The 17,925-nt window shown below is 35.1% G+C and overlaps 1 protein-coding gene across 3 annotated transcripts in view; it reads right to left on the reverse strand.

Moving 5' to 3' along the window:
* Positions 1–17,925, reverse strand: part of LOC133185567 (kinesin-like protein KIF13A) — a 202,298-nt gene that overhangs the window by 163,173 nt on the left and 21,200 nt on the right. For all 3 annotated transcript variants that reach the window (XM_061320866.1, XM_061320884.1, XM_061320876.1), the window contains exons 3-5: positions 15,778–15,826; positions 15,200–15,257; positions 1,110–1,202 (exon numbers count right to left, since the gene is read on the reverse strand). In XM_061320866.1, coding sequence (XP_061176850.1) covers positions 1,110–1,202; positions 15,200–15,257; positions 15,778–15,826 — 200 coding nt within the window. The remainder of the gene's footprint in view (positions 1–1,109; positions 1,203–15,199; positions 15,258–15,777; positions 15,827–17,925) is intronic.

Consider the following 17,925-nt stretch of genomic DNA (forward strand, 5'->3'; position numbering starts at 1 on the left):
GTGTTTGCTCTACTCCAAATTTGTATAGTTTTAATGGACTTTGAGCTTGAATACTGTTCGATATCTCCATATTTCATCAAATTATTAGTTAAACAGTCAGTTTGGGACATAGTTGGTGTTATACAGTATTTGCAATGGAAATCTGTATTAGGCACAACGAAGCAAAGTCCCAATATGGATGTCCATTTCATGCACTGGATGACTCCGTATTATGTCCCACACTGACTGTAATGAATTTATCCTGCTGAAGATATTAAGATTTGGTTAGACTTCAGTAACATATATCATAAAGTATATCATTTCAAACATTGCATAATCACAACGTCTTCAACAGACATCCGTGCAAACCTCTTGTTTACCGCCACTTGTTTGCAACTGGTTACATGTAGACCAGAATCTCATGCCTGATGATTAATACATCCCCTGTGAGTATATCTGGGAACAGTATATTAGAATTCTTCAGGGTGTCATGTGATTTGTTTTATCCAGTCAATAATCTACAAATTGGTCTGAAGTGGAATTAGGTTTGATACAGTATTCCTCTTGACCTATGAAATTTCAAGATTTTTATCAGAGGAAGGGTAAATGTGATTATATATTTAATTCACCTCAACACTTAATTCTATGGGATCTGCATCTGCAATACCTCAATATAAATGAATTTTTTAAAATAATTGCTGACCAAAGAGGGGAAGGATTATTTCTTATAGCAAAAAAGTTTACAACGATGCTACCCAGTCAACTTCTTATGTTCAATGAGAGTTTCAAATCAACATGTACTCATATAACTGCACATTAATATTTTTTTTTCTATGTGAGGTTCTGATTTTAATCTATTTTATAATCAGTGACATTGCACCCTGAACAGAATTTGTTTTTACTGAAGTTGTTTTTCTACTTAATAAGGTTACAATGTCCCATTGAAAGTCTGTATCAGGCTAAGATGCAAATTGTGTTACTTGGAACAATACACAATGTTCAGAGGTGAAGGTGTTAAATTACCCCTTCTATAGCAACACCATAAAACACTCAAAAGGCAGACATGCTATAAAAATTAGTTCCTTTACAATACCCTTTTGATATAGCTTTCAGATCAATATTTTTTTCACCTGTCTGTCCATATGCGAAGATGCATCCATTGTAACCTTCAAATGCCTTCTCCAGTAAATCTTTGCCAACACTATTAAAGACATGCTCCTGACCTGCAAAATAGTGACATTTACAACAATACTGCACAATTAGAGTTGGAACAATCTACCACTTTTTAAAGATTGCCATGACTTAATAATATCCTGCAATGACCATAAATATTGAAACTAAACGAAACTATAACTCATATAAATAGCTAGATGCCACAGCTCCTGAAAATGTGAGAATTTTTAAGATAAAATGCACTCTCTTTAAAATTCATCTAATCTTTAAGTAAATACAGTATGAGCATTGTAATTCACGGATTATATGCTGCTAAAATTTACATGAACAAAAAAAAACAAGATCTATAGTGTCTCTCACTCTCCAAAGCTAAAATTAAAAGTACCCTTGAATGCTGAACAAATTCTTGATCAAAAACAAAAATGGTTTATTCTTGTGTATTAATAATGCAATAAAATTTACTTTTATAAAAAAATATCACAAAACCCTTGATTTTATTTCTGTTCCTACTAGTTTGAGTCTTCGATCTGTTTTGCTGAACAAACACTTTGAGTGAATTATTGCAAAAAATAGATCAATTTCCATTCCATAAAGCTGAAACAATTCATAAATTTAAAGGAAGATTTATCCTTGTATGCCATATTTCTCTTCATTTGTCTCTATTTCTTGAGCCTCTATATGAGTATTTCACTTCATGGTTTGATCTACTTCACTGTACAGGATGTACACCTTGCATCATCATTTTTACTAGGTTCCAATAAACTTATCAAATGTATGCAACTATATTATATTGGAAGAAAAGTAATATCAATTACACAGGTCAATGCATTACAAACAAAAACAAAATGCATGAAAAAGCAATGAAATAAAATGTCAACACTATGACAAAATAAGATATGATATGACAATATATTATTATTACTTTAAGTTATACTACAGGTTGGCCAATTGTTCAATATGGTGTAACAAATGCAAAGGATATAAATACAGCTGATATCAGAAATAGGAAATCTAATATGGCATACTAAGAAACTAAGAAGGCTTATGTATGAGCCCTGGTCAGCTTTAAACATTACTTTTAATGCAAAATTTTTCTGTCTGAATTTTTTTTTATCACAAGAAGCTATTTCTTATGACATTTCTATAGTCTTGTGCAGCGGACACTAAATGGAATGGTTTATGAGGCCCATGAGCCACAATGCTAACCAGATTCATTTGGCCCTGCTGTTGTTCATCAGATTTTTCCGATATATATGTATTCCTTTGCAAAATTTTTATCACTTTTGCGGTCCAATGCTACATCAAAAAACAAAAACAAAAGAAAATGGATTTGCTGTTCTTGGGAAAAAGGTTTTTAAAATCTTTTCCTATAAATTCCTATGTAAAACTTTGATCATCTATTGTGGTTCAACCTACTGTGGTTTCAAGAAATGAACAAACATAAATCTACACTATCTGACAATGCTTCCACATTAATATAATTCATAATTGCCTAAATGTACCTGTTCTTGAGAAGAGGAGTTAACAAGAGGCCCATGGGCCACATCGCTCACCTGAGCACATTAGCTAGACACAAATCAGTTCAGTATTGAAAAGATTACTGGGGGTTGGGGGGGGGGGGTTGAATTTTAAACTACCTGATGATGCTTCCATGTCAATATAACAAATGGCTTTGTTGTACTTGAGAAGATTTTTTAAAAAAATTTCCCATATATTCCTTTGTAAAATTTTGATCCCCCATTGTGGCTCCAGTGATTTTTCTACACCCAATTTAGGTCCGAATATCGGCCCTTTCCCCTATCAAAAATTACCGATTTTTTCCCAATTTCAGTTACTTTTCCCCCCCAGAAAAACCGTTATTGAATTTTTTATGTACGACTTATCTAAATTGGAACGCTATTGCTCTCCGTCATTCATACTCTTAAAATAATAGTGAAATACAGCAGATCATTTTGTGCGTTTACAAGACATAGAAAAACACATGGATCATGTCAAACGTCAAACTAAATACATCGTAAGAAAGTGTAAGATGCATGTGAACAGGCGAAACATAGCTTTATTTGTAAATCCAAGTACTAGTAGTTCTACAACAAGCATCCCTGATTCCATGAAAATCAAACTGTTTCTACACCCAGCAGATGCAACTAATATTGCAGGGTAATTGCAGCACAATGATTACGGTGATTTAGAAAGCTAGAAGAAAAATGATTCGTTTTAAATCATGTCAGATTATATCATCTTCAATGGCTATTGAGTAGGATTTTTTCTTATGTCTACCATTATGGCAAAAAAAAAAAAAAAAAAAAAAAAAAAGAATTGGAATATAGGACGATCACAACTAATGACAACTTTCAAAGATTAAAAAAAAGTTGAAAATGTAGAACTGTGTCTAATTTGTTATGTTGTAGTAAATATTTTGAATAAATGATGTTACATTTATTTATATATTTTATTTTACCTGTCAATTAAGGTTTATTTCAATCTTATTGATTTTTCCCAATTTTACACAAATGTCGATGATTTTTCCCAATCGTAAAGGCCCAGGCCCCTTTTATAAAATGTAGAAAAATCACTGGGCTCCTCCCTATCCCAGAGGTCATCATTTGAACAAACTTGAATCTACACTACCCGAGGATGCTTCCATATCAATATGACTAAACATAGCTTTTCTGTTCTTGAGAAGAAATATTTTTTCTATGTGTTCTTATGTAAAACTTTCGATCCCCATTGGGCCCCAAACTACCCCTGGGGGTTATCATTTGAAAAAATAATTGAATTTACACTACCTGAGGATGCTTCCATATCAAAATGACTAAACATGATTTTCATTTCTTGAGAAGATATTTTCCAATATGTTCCTATGTAAAAAAAATTTTGATCCCCCATTGTGGCCCATCCCTATCCCCGGGGGTCAAACTTGAATCTACACTACCTGAAGATGCTTACATATCAAAATGACTAATCATGGCTTTGCAGTTCTTCATCAGAAGATACCTTCCTATATATTTCTATTTCAGACATTGATCCTCCATTGTTGCCCCGCCCTACCCCAGGGGGTCATGATTTGAACAAACTTAAATCTATACTACCTGAAGATACTTCCACATCAATATGATCAATCAGGGCTTTGCTGTTCCTGAGAAGAAGATTTTTAAAGATTTTTCCTATATATTTCTATGTAAAACTTTGATCCTCCATTGTGGACCCGCCCTATCCCCCGGGGTCATGATTTGAACAAACTTGAATCTACACTACCTGAGGATGCTTCCATATAAATATGACTCATCATGGCTTTGCTGTTCTTGAGAAGAAGATTTTTAAAGGTTTTTCCTATATATTTCTATGTTAAACTTAGATCAACCATTGTGGCCCCGCCCTACCCCCGAGGGTCATGATTTGAACAAACTTGAATCTACACTACCTGAGGATGCTTCCATATAAATATGACCAATTAGGGCTTCGCTGTTTCTGAAAAGAAGATTTTTAAAAGTTTTTCCTATATATTTCTATGTAAAACTTTGATCCTCCATTGTGGCCCCGCCCTACCCCCTGGGGTCATGATTTGAACAAACTTGAATCTACACTACCTGAGGATGCTTCCATATAAATATGACTTATCATGGCTTTGCTGTTGTTGAAAAGAAGATTTTTGAAGGTTTTTCCTATATATTTTTATGTTAAACTTTGATCCTCCATTGTGGCCCTGCCCTACCCCGGGGGTCATGATTTGGACAAATTTGAATCTACACTACCTGAGGATGCTTCCATATAAATATGACTTATCATGGCTTTGCTGTTTCTGAAAAGAAGATTTTTAAAAGTTTTTCCTATATATTTCTATGTAAAACTTTGATCCTCCATTGTGGCCCCGCCCTACCCCCTGGGGTCATGACTTGAACAAACTTGAATCTACACTACCTGAGGATGCTTCCATATAAATATGACTTATCATGGCTTTGCTGTTTCTGAAAAGAAGATTTTTAAAAGTTTTTCCTATATATTTCTATGTAAAACTTTGATCCTCCATTGTGGCCCCGCCCTACCCCCTGGGGTCATGATTTGGACAAATTTGAATCTCCACTATCTGAGGATGCTTCTATATAAATATGACCAATAAGGGCTTTCCTGTTCTTGAGAAGAAGATATTTAAAGGTTTTTCCTATATATTTCTATGTAAAACTTTGATCCTCCATTGTGGCCCCGCCCTACCCCTGGGGGTCATGATTTGCAAAAATTTGAATCTACACTACCTGAGGATGCTTCCACATGAGTTTCAATTTCCCTGGCTTTGTGGTTCTTGAGAAGAAGATTTTTAAAAGATGCTATTCATTTTTCACTAATTCTTTATTACCCTTGAAAGAGGGCGTGGCCCTTCATTTGAACTTGAATCCCCTTCACCCAAGGATACTCTGTGCCAAGTTTGGTTGAAATTGGCCCAGTAGTTCTGGAGAAGTTGAAATTGTGAAAAGTTTACGCCAACGACGATGACAACGCCAACGACGACAACGGACAAATTTTGATCAGAAAAGCTCACTTGAGCCTTTGGCTCAGGTGAGCTAAAAAGACTTTTCCCTATATATTCATATGTAAAACTTTGAGCTTTGGCCTATTGTGGCCCTTTCTTACTCCAGGGGGCAACAATTTCAACAAATTTGAATCTACACTACTTGAAGATGCTTCCATATCAATATGACTGATCATGGCTTTGCTGTTCTTGAGAAGAAATTTTTTGAAGATTTTTCCTACTCAGAAAGAAATGATCATCAATTTCAACTGCCTTTTATAGTTAAATTGTTTATTCGTAATCTCATTCTGAGTAAGCTACGCCCATTAAATTAATTAACCCCGCCTACTGGGACTGCTTTCCGGGACTGCTGGGACTGCTTTCTGGGACTGCTGTGGGACTGCTCTGGGACCGCTGTGGGACTGCTCTAGGACCCCTCTGGGACCCCTCTGGGACTGCTTTAGCAGTCCCAGAAAGCAGTTCCCGGGACTGCTTTGTGTCAGGTTAGGTCTGGTTGGTACTGTATACATTTCATGAAAAAAAACCTTTGATTCCCTACTGTAGCCTCACCCTAACCCTGAGGCCATGATCTGATCAATTAGTCAATACCTCAGGATAAGAGTGCAACGATAAACCGCTTGACGGTATATCGCGGTATATTTTTCCACGATTCAATTCACGATACACTAAATTGATTCCGCGGTTCGGTTCAATCGGTCCAGAATTATCCGAATCGTCCGTTTTGTTTCCTTGTTTACAATTTCAAAATGGCTTCCGCGCAAAACCTGAAGTCGGCATAACACATTAACGGCAGTTAAACTCATCTCCAGCATCTTACAGACCTCAGATTTAACACAGAGAAGGACTTTATCTGATTAAAAGTTATAGATGTTAAGACAAATGATAAACCCTTTAGATCTAAACATATTCTTTGGTAATACACGATATCACACGAGAAATATGACAACTGATTTTCTACGTAAATAAAAGGAATAAAAGAATGAATGTCTTCCTTTTTCATTCCAATTTAAAAGGAAGACTATTAGGAAAGGTCCCCCTAGTTCCCTGTAAATGTTCATCACTGGTTTAGAATATTGTCACAACTCAAAGATCTACCTATCAATCTAGTTCAAGTTAACAAAATGATATTTTAATTATTATCAAAAATATGAACATTTGATATAACCCTGTCAAGTTTAAAAAAATATTATGTCAAACTTGAAAGACTTTTTAACCTTTTCATGTATCATGATACGTATTGTATATTTTTCCTCTATATTTCTGAATCAATGTAAAATTTTGATTCTCTACTGTGGCTTTATCATACCCCCAAGGGCCATGATTTGAGCAATTAACACTATCTCAGAAAGCTTTCACATAAGTTTCATCTTTTCTGGCCAGTGGTTCTGAGAGGAAAGCAAAAATTTGATTCCCAATTTTGGTGACACCCAACCCTTTCGTTGGGGACCATGATTTGAACAATTTACAATCTACACTTCCTCATGAAGCTTCCACCTAAGTTTCCTCTTTTCTGGCCCAGTGCTTCTTGAGAAGAAGAATTTTCCAATTATATTTCAATGTAAATCTTCAATTTGCTATTGTGGCCCAACCCTACCCCTGGGGGTCATACTTTGAACAAATTAGAATCTACACTAACTAATGAAGCTTCCACATAAGTTTCATCTTTTCTGGCCCAGTGGTTTTTGAGGATATTTTTTTAAGACTCAACCCTGTCTTTGAAATTTCTCAATTATCTCCCCTTGGAAGTGGACTTGGCCCTTCATTCGAACGATTTATAACCCTTGAGCTTTCAGCTCAGGTGAGCTAAAAAATGCATCAAATGTACTTTACTACAAAAAAAATTCAAACAAGCAGAAAGGTAATCACTCTGTAAGAGGAATGTAAGGTTTGGGCTTTATTGTGCCCTTAAAATTTAATGTTTTCAAAGAGTTACTGTAAATCACTTTTTATTCGCAAGAATTTTACTTTCGCATATTTACGTGAGACAGTGTGCTCACAAAAATTTATATTTATATATTAGTATTCCTAAAGATTACAAAAACAATAACCACAATTTGTGAATATTCTGTCTCACTAATAAAGAGTCAATATTGATCTTGCAACAATATCGATCTTGCAAAAATAGATGTCACAAAAATTTAGTGATCTACAGTATGAAATTGGCTTAAATATGAGTTGAGTATATGAATGTTATAAATCATGAAAGAATGTGGCATGAAGTTTGACCATTCTGGAAATATGACGTCATTAATTTGGTACATTTCTAAGTTTTAAATAGAAAAAGCCTCAAAATGACTCATTTCAGGGGTTATTTCCCTTAAGAAAACAGTGTCCACAGCCGTCACCCACTTCAATTTTCAGATATATTGTGTAAAATCCTTTCTTAAAACACATTTCTCAAATTCTTTGTGGGCGATGTATGTGCTCTATATCATCTGAAAGAAAATTCCACTGAAAATTGGTGTCTTCTTCAAATTTTTAAGAAAATACAGAAAAATGTAGAAGTTCATTAGGTCACAAATAACATAATTTTATAGGAGGTCATATGAAAAAAAGATCTGTATATTCTTACCGCATGGAATTTCAATGATTCAGAAATAGTTTTAATTTCTTACATCACTTCCTCATTTTAGAAAAATACAGGGCCAGATTTGTATCGAAACTGTATCTTGTTCTTCATATTTAAATCAAGGAATAGTCTTGTTATGTAACTTATTTCACTATGATAAAATGAACCTCTCTGATTTTACAAGAAAAACAAGAGGCCCATGAACCACATCCCTCACCTGAGCACTTTGGCTAGAGGAAAGCAGAAAGCAGTTCAGTATTGAAAAGTTTAAATATATAACTAAGTGCCCCATCCTCCAGAGGGCCAGGGAAGGAGGTCATGTTTTAAACAAACTACACTACCTGAGGATGATTCCATATAAATATGACTAATCATGGCCTTCCTGTTCCTAAGTGGAAAATTTTTAAAAGATTTTGCTTGGTATTCCTATGTAAAACTTTGATTGCCCACTGTGGTCCCACCCTACCCCCAGGGGTCATGGTTTAAAGAAATTTGAATCTACACTACCTGAGGATGCTTGCATATGAATACGTATAATCTTGGCTTTGGTTTTCTTGAGAAGTAAATTTTTAAAGATTTTTCCTATGCAAAATTTGATCAGCCATTGTGGCCCCACCCTACAAAGGGGGTCATGATTTGAACAAAATTGAATCTACACTACATGATTCTTGAATATGACAAATCATGGCTTTGCTGTTCTTATGAAGAAGGTTTTTAGAGATTCTTCCTATATCCTAATCCTTAATTATCTCCCCTTGAAAGAGGGCATCACTCTTCATTTGAATAAACTTGATTCCCCTTCACCCAAGAATGATTTGTGGCAAGTTTGGTTGAAATTGACTGGGTGGTCCTGGAGAAGTTGAAAATGTGAAAGTTTACAGATGGACAGACAGACAGCTAGACAAAAAGACCATGGACAAAATGTTATCAGAAAAGCTCACTTGAGCTTTCAGCTCAGGTGAGCTAAAAAGAATTCCAAAAATAAGAGACAGCATGCTTAGTCCCTTGTGAACCCAGTAATTACCGTCTTAGCAATTTTCCAATCTCTATTCTGATATTCATGGCCAGTTCTCCCCATGTAAAACATATCATCTGACAGGAAATTACAATCCTTTACAAATTTGATTACTTGGGTATTAATCTGATAATTTCAGAATTTCCATATAAAAGATATCAATGTAATTTGTTCAATATCTCTTTTTCACTGATAATTCACAATTTTAAAAGCCCACAAAGGAAACATAACAGCAACAGATTACACAATTCTAATGTAAAATCAGCCAAATCTCAATCACTAAAAATGCTGGGTCCATTCAGTGGATCCAGCCATATTAATTTGTGACTCAGATGTTCATTCCTGAAAAAAGTTGTTTGGGGAAAAGTCTAAAATTTAGTTAATTTGAATACCTACTGCAGTTGATCTTCAGTATCTCAAACACCAGTATATCAAATAAATATGTCTATAAGTGATTTTTAAGTCACAAACACTTTTTCTTTATGCTTTTAAACCTTGCTGTCTTGAATCCTTGGAAATCTTGAAGCTTTTTCTCAATTTCATCGAGTTTGAGATTATGAGGTTTGACTATATATGCTTTTGAATGACCTGAGCTCGAGTTTTCTGAATAAAGTTTGTCTTTTATGTCCCTGTTCGTAAACTTTTTACATGTCCAAAAGCCATGAAGTAATTGCAAAATTTCAACAAGGCATCCCTTGGGTCAAGAGATATTTTGTTTTTCAAGTTAAGGACCACACTCTTGATTAAGAATAGTTAACATAGTTAATCAAAGTTTACATAGCTCAAATGTTATTAAGTAAGGCAAAGCCCCAAACAAATAAATCTAGTAGTGTGCATCTATACATGCAACATGTATGCAGGGTTTGCAGTTAATGGGGAATGGACTTGTTATAGAAACTTTAACCTGGCCACCCATCCGGAAAGTCAGGTCAGATCTAGCATCCAAAGGAAGTCTGGTAGTGCATGTGCATCCCTTGATGCATCATCTATACACATTTCGTCCAGGTAGGCCTTACATGGGATTGGACCTACTCAAAAACCATATCCTGGTCACTCATTTGGAAAATGTAGGTTAGATTCAGCATCCAAAGCAAGTCTGGTAGAGTGCATCTATAGATACATCATCCATCAAGCTAGCTCCAGGAAGGGCTAGAGGATACACTGGAAAATACCTGCTCCAAAACTTTAACCTGGTCATTCATCTAGAAAATGTAGGTCAAATCCTGCATCCTAAGCAAACTGGAAGTATGCATTCCTTAATACATCATCCATTACTAAGGTTAGTCCTGGAAGACCTTAAGGTTTTTGGTAATGGACCAGCTTCTAAAACTTTAACCTGGTCACTCACTCAGAGAATGAAGATCAGATCCAGCAGCTGAAGCAAGTCTGCTAGTGTACATCCCTAGATTTAGCATCCATGTATGTTTGGTCTTGGTAGAGCTTGAAGATAAACTGGATTAAACCTACTCCAAAAACATTAATCTGGTCACTCAACCATACAAGAGGACAATGGGCCACAATGCTCACCTGACTGACTATGGCCCTGCTGTTCTTCATCCACACTTTCCCTTATATATTCCTAGGTAAAACTCTGATCACATGTTGTGGCCCCACACAACCTCCAAAGTCATGATTTGAATAAACTTGAATCTACACTACCTGCAGAAGTTTCAATACAGATATGACTAATCATGGTTTTATTATTCTTGAGAAGAAGATCTTGAAAGATCTTTCCTATATATTCTTATAATTTCCCATTGTGGCCCCACCCTATCCCAGGGGGTCATGATTTGAACAAACTTGAATCTACATTATCTGAGGATGTTTCCATATAATTATGACTAACCATGGTTAGTGGTTATTGAGAAGAAGATTTTTAAAATATGCCATTAAATTCTCACTAATTCTTAATTATCTCCCCTTGAAAAGGTGTGGCCCTTCATTAGAACAAACTTGAATCTTCTTTCAATGATGCTTTGTGGTGAATTAGGTTGAATTTTGGCCCAGGGGGTTTCATCAAAGATGAAAATATGAGAAGTTTACGACGACAACCACAATGACAAGAGAAAACAGACAAATTGTGATAAGAAAAGCTTGAGCTTTTTGTTCAGGTGAGCTGAACAAGAGGCCCATGAGCCATAACTCTCATCTGAATGACTTTTTCCCTGCTATTTTTGGGAAGGTTTTTAAAAGATTTTTATATTACCATGAAAAATTGTGACCCCATCTTATAGTTCCACTCTAACTCTATGGGTCTCTAAATCCACTAAAAATGGGGATGCTTCAATATCAATATGACTAACAACAAGAGGCCCATGGGCCTTGAATCGCTCTTCTGATAAAGTGTATAACCTATACTTCTATTTGAAGCCTCGAAGTATCCTGTATATTTAGATAAACCCTTGAAATTCCAATTCACACTCTGAGAACCCAAGATGATTCTAAGCCAATTAGTACCTGAGAGTTGGTCATGGTGACCTACTTATCACTTGTCATTCTCTGAAGACCCATCAACTAAGTTTGATGATTCTAAGCCAATTAATACCTAAAATATTTTTTAAAATTATAACCATAAAATTTTATAAGTAGGTCAAAGTGACCTACTTTTCAATTGTTTTACTCCAAGGACCCAAGATGCAAAAGTTTGATGATTCTAAGCCAATTAGTACCTGTAATATTTAATTAAAGCCATAAATTTTCAAAAGTAGGTCACCGTGACCTACTTTTCAGTTGCTGTACTCCGAGGACCAAAGATACATCGACTGACAAAGTTTGATGATTCTAGCCAATAAGTACCCAAAATATTTAATTACAGCCATAAATTTTCAAAAGTAGGTCACGGTGACCTATTTTTCAGTCAACCTACTCTAAGGACCAAAGATGCATCAACTGACAAATTTTGACGACTCTAAGCCAAATAATTCCTGAAAATATTAAATACAGCCATAAAATTTCAAAAGTAGGTCACGGTGACCTACTTTTCAGTTGTTGTACTCCGAGGACCCAAGACGCATCAACTGACAAAGTTTAAAGATTCTAAGCCAATTAGTACCCGAAATATTTGACTAAAGCCATAAATTTTCATAAGTAGGTCACCGTGACCTACTTTTCAGTTGTTGTACTCCGAGGACCCATGACGCTTAAACTGACAAAGTTTTATGATTCTAAGCAAATTAGTACCCAAAATATTTTATTAAAGCCATAAATTTTCCGAAAGTATGTCATGGTGACCTACTTTTTAGTCGACCTACTCCGAAAACCCATGAGGCATCAACTGACAAAGTTTGATGATTCTAAGCCAATTAGTACCCGAAATATTTAATTAAAGCCATAAATTTTCAAAAGTAGGTCACGGTGACCTACTTTTTAGTCGACCTACTCTGAAGACCCAAGAGGCATCAACTGACAAAGTTTGACGATTCTAAGCCAATTAGTACCCGAAATATTTGTTTAACGCCATAAATTTTCAAAAGTAGGTCACTGTGACCTACTTTTTAGTCGACCTACTCCGAAGACCCAAGATGCATCAACTGACAAAGTTTGATGATTCTAAGCCAATTAGTACCTGAAATATTTAATTATAGTCATATAAATTGAAAAGTAGGTCACGGTGACCTACTTCTCAGTTGACCTTTTTTGAGGACCCAAGATGCATCAACTTACAAAATTTTATGATCATAGGACTTAAAATGTCCAAATTATGCCTCTAATACGCTTTGAAATCGAATGCCTGCAAAGTTCAAAAAGTAGGTCACTGTGACCTACTTTTTAATAAATATGTTTTATGGCCCCAAGATGCATCATCTTACAAGATTTAATGATTCTAAGCCTCCCCGTATTCGAATTAATGACCTTAATTGTTTTAAAAAAGATTAGCCATAAAATTCAAAAAGTAGGTCAAGGTGACCTACTTTTTAGTTGACGTACTTTGAGGACCCAAGATGCATCAACTGACAAAGTTTGATGATCATAGGCCTTAAATTCTTCAAAATATGCCTCTAAATCATTTTGAAAAAGAATGGCCGCAAAATTTAAAAAGTAGGTCACCGTGACCTACTTTTGAGTCAACATGATATGAGGTCCTTAGATGCACAAACTGACAAGATTTGATGGTCCTAGTCCTTATAGTAAGCAAAATATCAACATTTTAATAAAATGTAATTTTTGGTCAAATTTGAAGTGACCTTGAGACCACGCCCTTTGCCCCAGGGTAAATCCCCGTGCAAATTTTAATCTACAACATATCCTCATCCTTTTGTGTAAGTTTGGTGATAATCTGCCCAGTGGTTCTTGAGAAGAAGATTTTTTAGCAACCAGTACTTTTGTTTCTATTTTCCTAATTATCTCCCCTTGTTAAAGGGTCACAACCCCAGTTTTAGTATAAAAGGGAGCCCTTGGGCCAAGGATACCCTGTGACAAATTTGACAATAATTGGCCAAGGGGTTCTTGAGTTATGACCCATATTCTAAAAAGTTTACGCACACCGCACACCGCACAAATGGCCATAGCATTAGCTCTTTGAGCCTTTGGCTCAGAAGAGCTAAAAATGGGGATTCTTCAATATCAATATGACTAACAAAAATGGGGATGCTTCATTGTCAATATGATTAACATGGTCTTGCAGTTATTGAATAGAAAATTCTTTTCCTAGAAACTGTAATATACATGCATCATGTAATAAATTTGATCCCAATTTTAATCAGGCCCAGGTCCACAATCCACACAACTTGGGAATGTTCTTAAATGTATAGCTGTATTGTTGTTCTTGAGAAGATTTTTAAATTTTTTTTATATGATCCAACACATGTAAAAGTTTGATCTGCTATTGTAGCCCATCCTACCCCTGATGGCCATGATTTAAACAATCTAGCATTTACATAATATAAGGAAGCCTTCAAATAACTTTTCAGGTCCAGTTGAGCTAAAAAGACAAGACTGCAATTCTTTTAAATAATCTGTACAGTAAAACTCGTTTAGTGCGAACATGGATATAGCAATTTACAGACAAAGCGAAGGTTTTTGAAATCCCCAGCAATATTCAAAACAATTCCTTGGAAATTTTACGATATAACAAACTCGAATAAGGCAGCAAAATTACAGATAAAGCGAACTGATTTTGTAAATGAAATTTACTTCTTTTTTCAAATTTTGAAAGATCTCAATTTTTAGAATATTAAACTGACACTATTTTTGTAAGTACTCTAAATGTGAAATTCAATTCATCCAAAATTTTTTGAATTTCAAGGTAACTTTTGTATTTAATACTTCCCAAAATACATTTGGTAGTCATACTTTAGGGAAAAAAATTATACTGCGAGTTCGCTATATATACTTTAATAAATTCGTCATACGGATATAACAAATTATGGAAACAGTAGGGCTGTCACGAGTACCCGAAATAACCGAGAACCGCGGTCCAAGTTGTTCGGTTCGGTTCCGGTTCCATTTTTCCGGATTTCGGTTCGGGTCTGGTTTATATATTAGAGTCTGTTCAATACAAAAAATGGCGTCGAAATCAAAGGAATGATGACGATAACAGTGATTAATAAACATCACAACTGAAATTTACTTCATTCCATGACAAAACACTTGTCACGGAAGTGTTAGATAATTATCAAAACGAGCAGGAATGGTCAATCTGTGACTAATAGTAGGCCAAGTCACCGATGTCTAGACGTTCGCATGGTTAAGACTTGTTTTCAATGTAAATTTAATGTAACAAATAAAGATTTTTCAAGTTAAATTCATGAAATTAAGGTTTAAAATAGATGTAAATACCCGACCCGAAAAACCCGAAACCGAACCGAAAATTTACAGACCCGACCCAACCCGAAAAATTTTGGAACCGTGACAGCCCTAGGAAACAGTGACGTGATTTTGCAGGTCCCCAAGACTTTGCTATCACTGAGTTTTACTGTATAAGATGATCTTCATATACCTGCAAACTTGGGGTTCTTTTCATCCATTGACCAGAATGAGTTGTCAAATGCAAAAGACTGAAACAGAGCAAAGACATTCATTTAACCATTCTGAATTATATAAGGCAAGAAAAATTAAAGACTTGTCTTTGTACAATTTAAATAAAACAAAAAAAAATACAGTATGTCTGTTGTAAAAACTTATAACTGCTTTTATCAGTGCATAACACGAAAGCATGAACAGGTATTTCTATTTCAAAGTTAAAAATGTGAATCACCAATGCAAAAAAACTTTTAAGATTTAGGCCAACTTTAAAAAATTGTTTGGTTGCCCTCTCCCGACCGACTGGCTAAAAATGGCCCGACTCAAAACTTTAAAATATTTAACCTCCAGGAAACAACAAATTTTTTTATGCATTTCAGAAAATAGATTTTGAATATTCAGCATTGATGTTGAAATTTTCTGGAAAAAATTTTTCACACCTACTTACCGACCCAATATTTTCATCCTGAGTCGGGAGAGGGCAATCAATCATTATTCTGAAGTTGGCCTGATATAAAGAATTATAAAATTTGTAAAATATCTTGGTTCACTGACCTTAGGTTGTTTTCTACTAGCTTTCCTGTCAACACTGCCATCTGCTGGGCTGAAAAATTCAAATAAATTTTTCTCAGTTATTAAAAAGAAGAAATCTCTACATAAAATTAATTAAGTGTAGTAGAGTCCACGCTCTAACACCACAATATTTGACCCGGGGCCATGAATTTCACAATTTTGGAAGAGGAACCCAATTGCTTATCATAATCATTTACTTCGTTTATCTGTTAAGTATAAAAGGCAACAGAAGAATATTTTTTTAAAAATTTTCACTGTAGGATCAATAGAACCAAACCCTAACACCAAAACATCTGAACCTGGGGTGACCAATTTAACATTGTAAATGAAATATCAAAGTCACTTTTGGATCTTATTTCATTGTCTGAATTAAACAGGGTCCGAATTAACCTGACACTTCTGGAAATAAACAAACATTAATGCAGAGAGGACAGGACTAGTACTTTATACCCCTAATGATATATATATATTATGATATATACTTAGTAGTAAATACACCGATTCCGCACCATGCGATACGGGTGACGTCACAATACCCCATATCAAGGACCGGTCCGAAATCCATATCAAACCAAAAGTAACGTTTGTATAAAGTTTAAAAGTCAACATAGGGCTCATAGTTACATTAGAATGAACCTGCTTCACCTGGTACTCATCCAGAAAATGTAGGTCAGATCCAGCAACTGAAGCAAGCCTGGTAGTGTGCATCCTTAGATGTATCATCCATGCAAGTTTGGTCAATTTAGGGCTTATATTTACTTGGAAATGAGACCTGCTCCTAAAACTTTAACCTGCTACAAAAACATTAACCTTGCCATTCTTTAGCTGAAACTGCAGCATCTGAAACCTTGACTGGTTTGATGAAACATACAGTGATACTAGAAGCATCTTCCATGCATCTCTGATTAATATAGGGCATAGAAGTACATAAAAAGAAATCTGCTCCAAAAACTTTTATCTAGCCATGGACACCAGCGCTGAAGGTATTACATAACCTTATTACATAAGCTTCCCTCAACTTAGTTGAGGTGAGCTAAAAACTTTTGACCTGAAATTAAATTGGAAATCTGCTTAATCAAGGCCAATCTTTGTATAGAGATTAAATACTATCAGGCAAATGGTTCTCAATTACTGGTCAGAATTCATTGCTCTACTGACAAACAACAGATGCAAAGAGCAAGGGTTCACTTAGAGCCTTTTTTTTTGGCCCTGTGAATTTGTGAAAAATCAAAACTGCTTAGTTTTAGTTGACAGTGCATTAAATATTACTTATACCCTTGGTGACGGCATACCTCTCAAAATGACATAATTTTCTCGCTAGTCAATACATTATGACATCATGAATTGCACCATTATTCACATATCTTGAAAATTTCTTCAAAAATATTTTTTTAATATTTTGTATAGAGCTCAGTAAGGGTGCAACGATACACTAACCTCACGATACGATATGTATCACGGTATTCAGTTCACGATACGATACGTATCACAATACATGACAAGGTTAAAAAAGTTCTTCAAGTTTGTATCATATTTTTTTTAAAACTTGACAGGGTTATATAAAATGTTCATATTTTTTAATAATTAAAATAAAATTTTGTTAACTTGAATTGGATTAGTAGGTAGATCTTTGAGTTTTGACAATTTTCTATACCAATGATGAACATTTACAGGGAACTACGGGGACCTTTCCTAATAATCTTCCTTTTAAATTGGAATGAAAAAGGAAGACATTCATTCTTTTATTCCTTTTATTTACGTAGAAAACCAGTTGTCATATTCCTCGTGTTAACACGTTTTAGTCAACAAGACAGTGAATTTTCATCGAAATACACACGTGATGAAATATCGTGTATCACCAAAGAATACGTTTAGATCTAAAGGGTTTATCATTTGTCTTAACATCTATAACTTATAATCACATTAAGTCCTTCTCGGTGTTTAAACTGAGGTCTGTAAGATGCTGGAGATGAGTTTAATTTCCATTAATGCGTTATCGACGACCTCACGTTTTGGGCGGAAGCCATTTTGAAATTGTAAAAAAGGAAACAAAACGGACGATTCGGATAATTCTGGACCGATTGAACCGAACCGCGATATCAGTTTAGCGTATCGTGAATTGAACCATGG

The sequence above is a fragment of the Saccostrea echinata genome, unplaced genomic scaffold (genome assembly GCF_033153115.1).
Source record: "Saccostrea echinata isolate AGI-Se365-2 ecotype Australia unplaced genomic scaffold, CSIRO_AGI_Sech_v1 ptg000001l, whole genome shotgun sequence".
NCBI classification, from domain to species: Eukaryota; Metazoa; Mollusca; class Bivalvia; order Ostreida; family Ostreidae; genus Saccostrea; species Saccostrea echinata.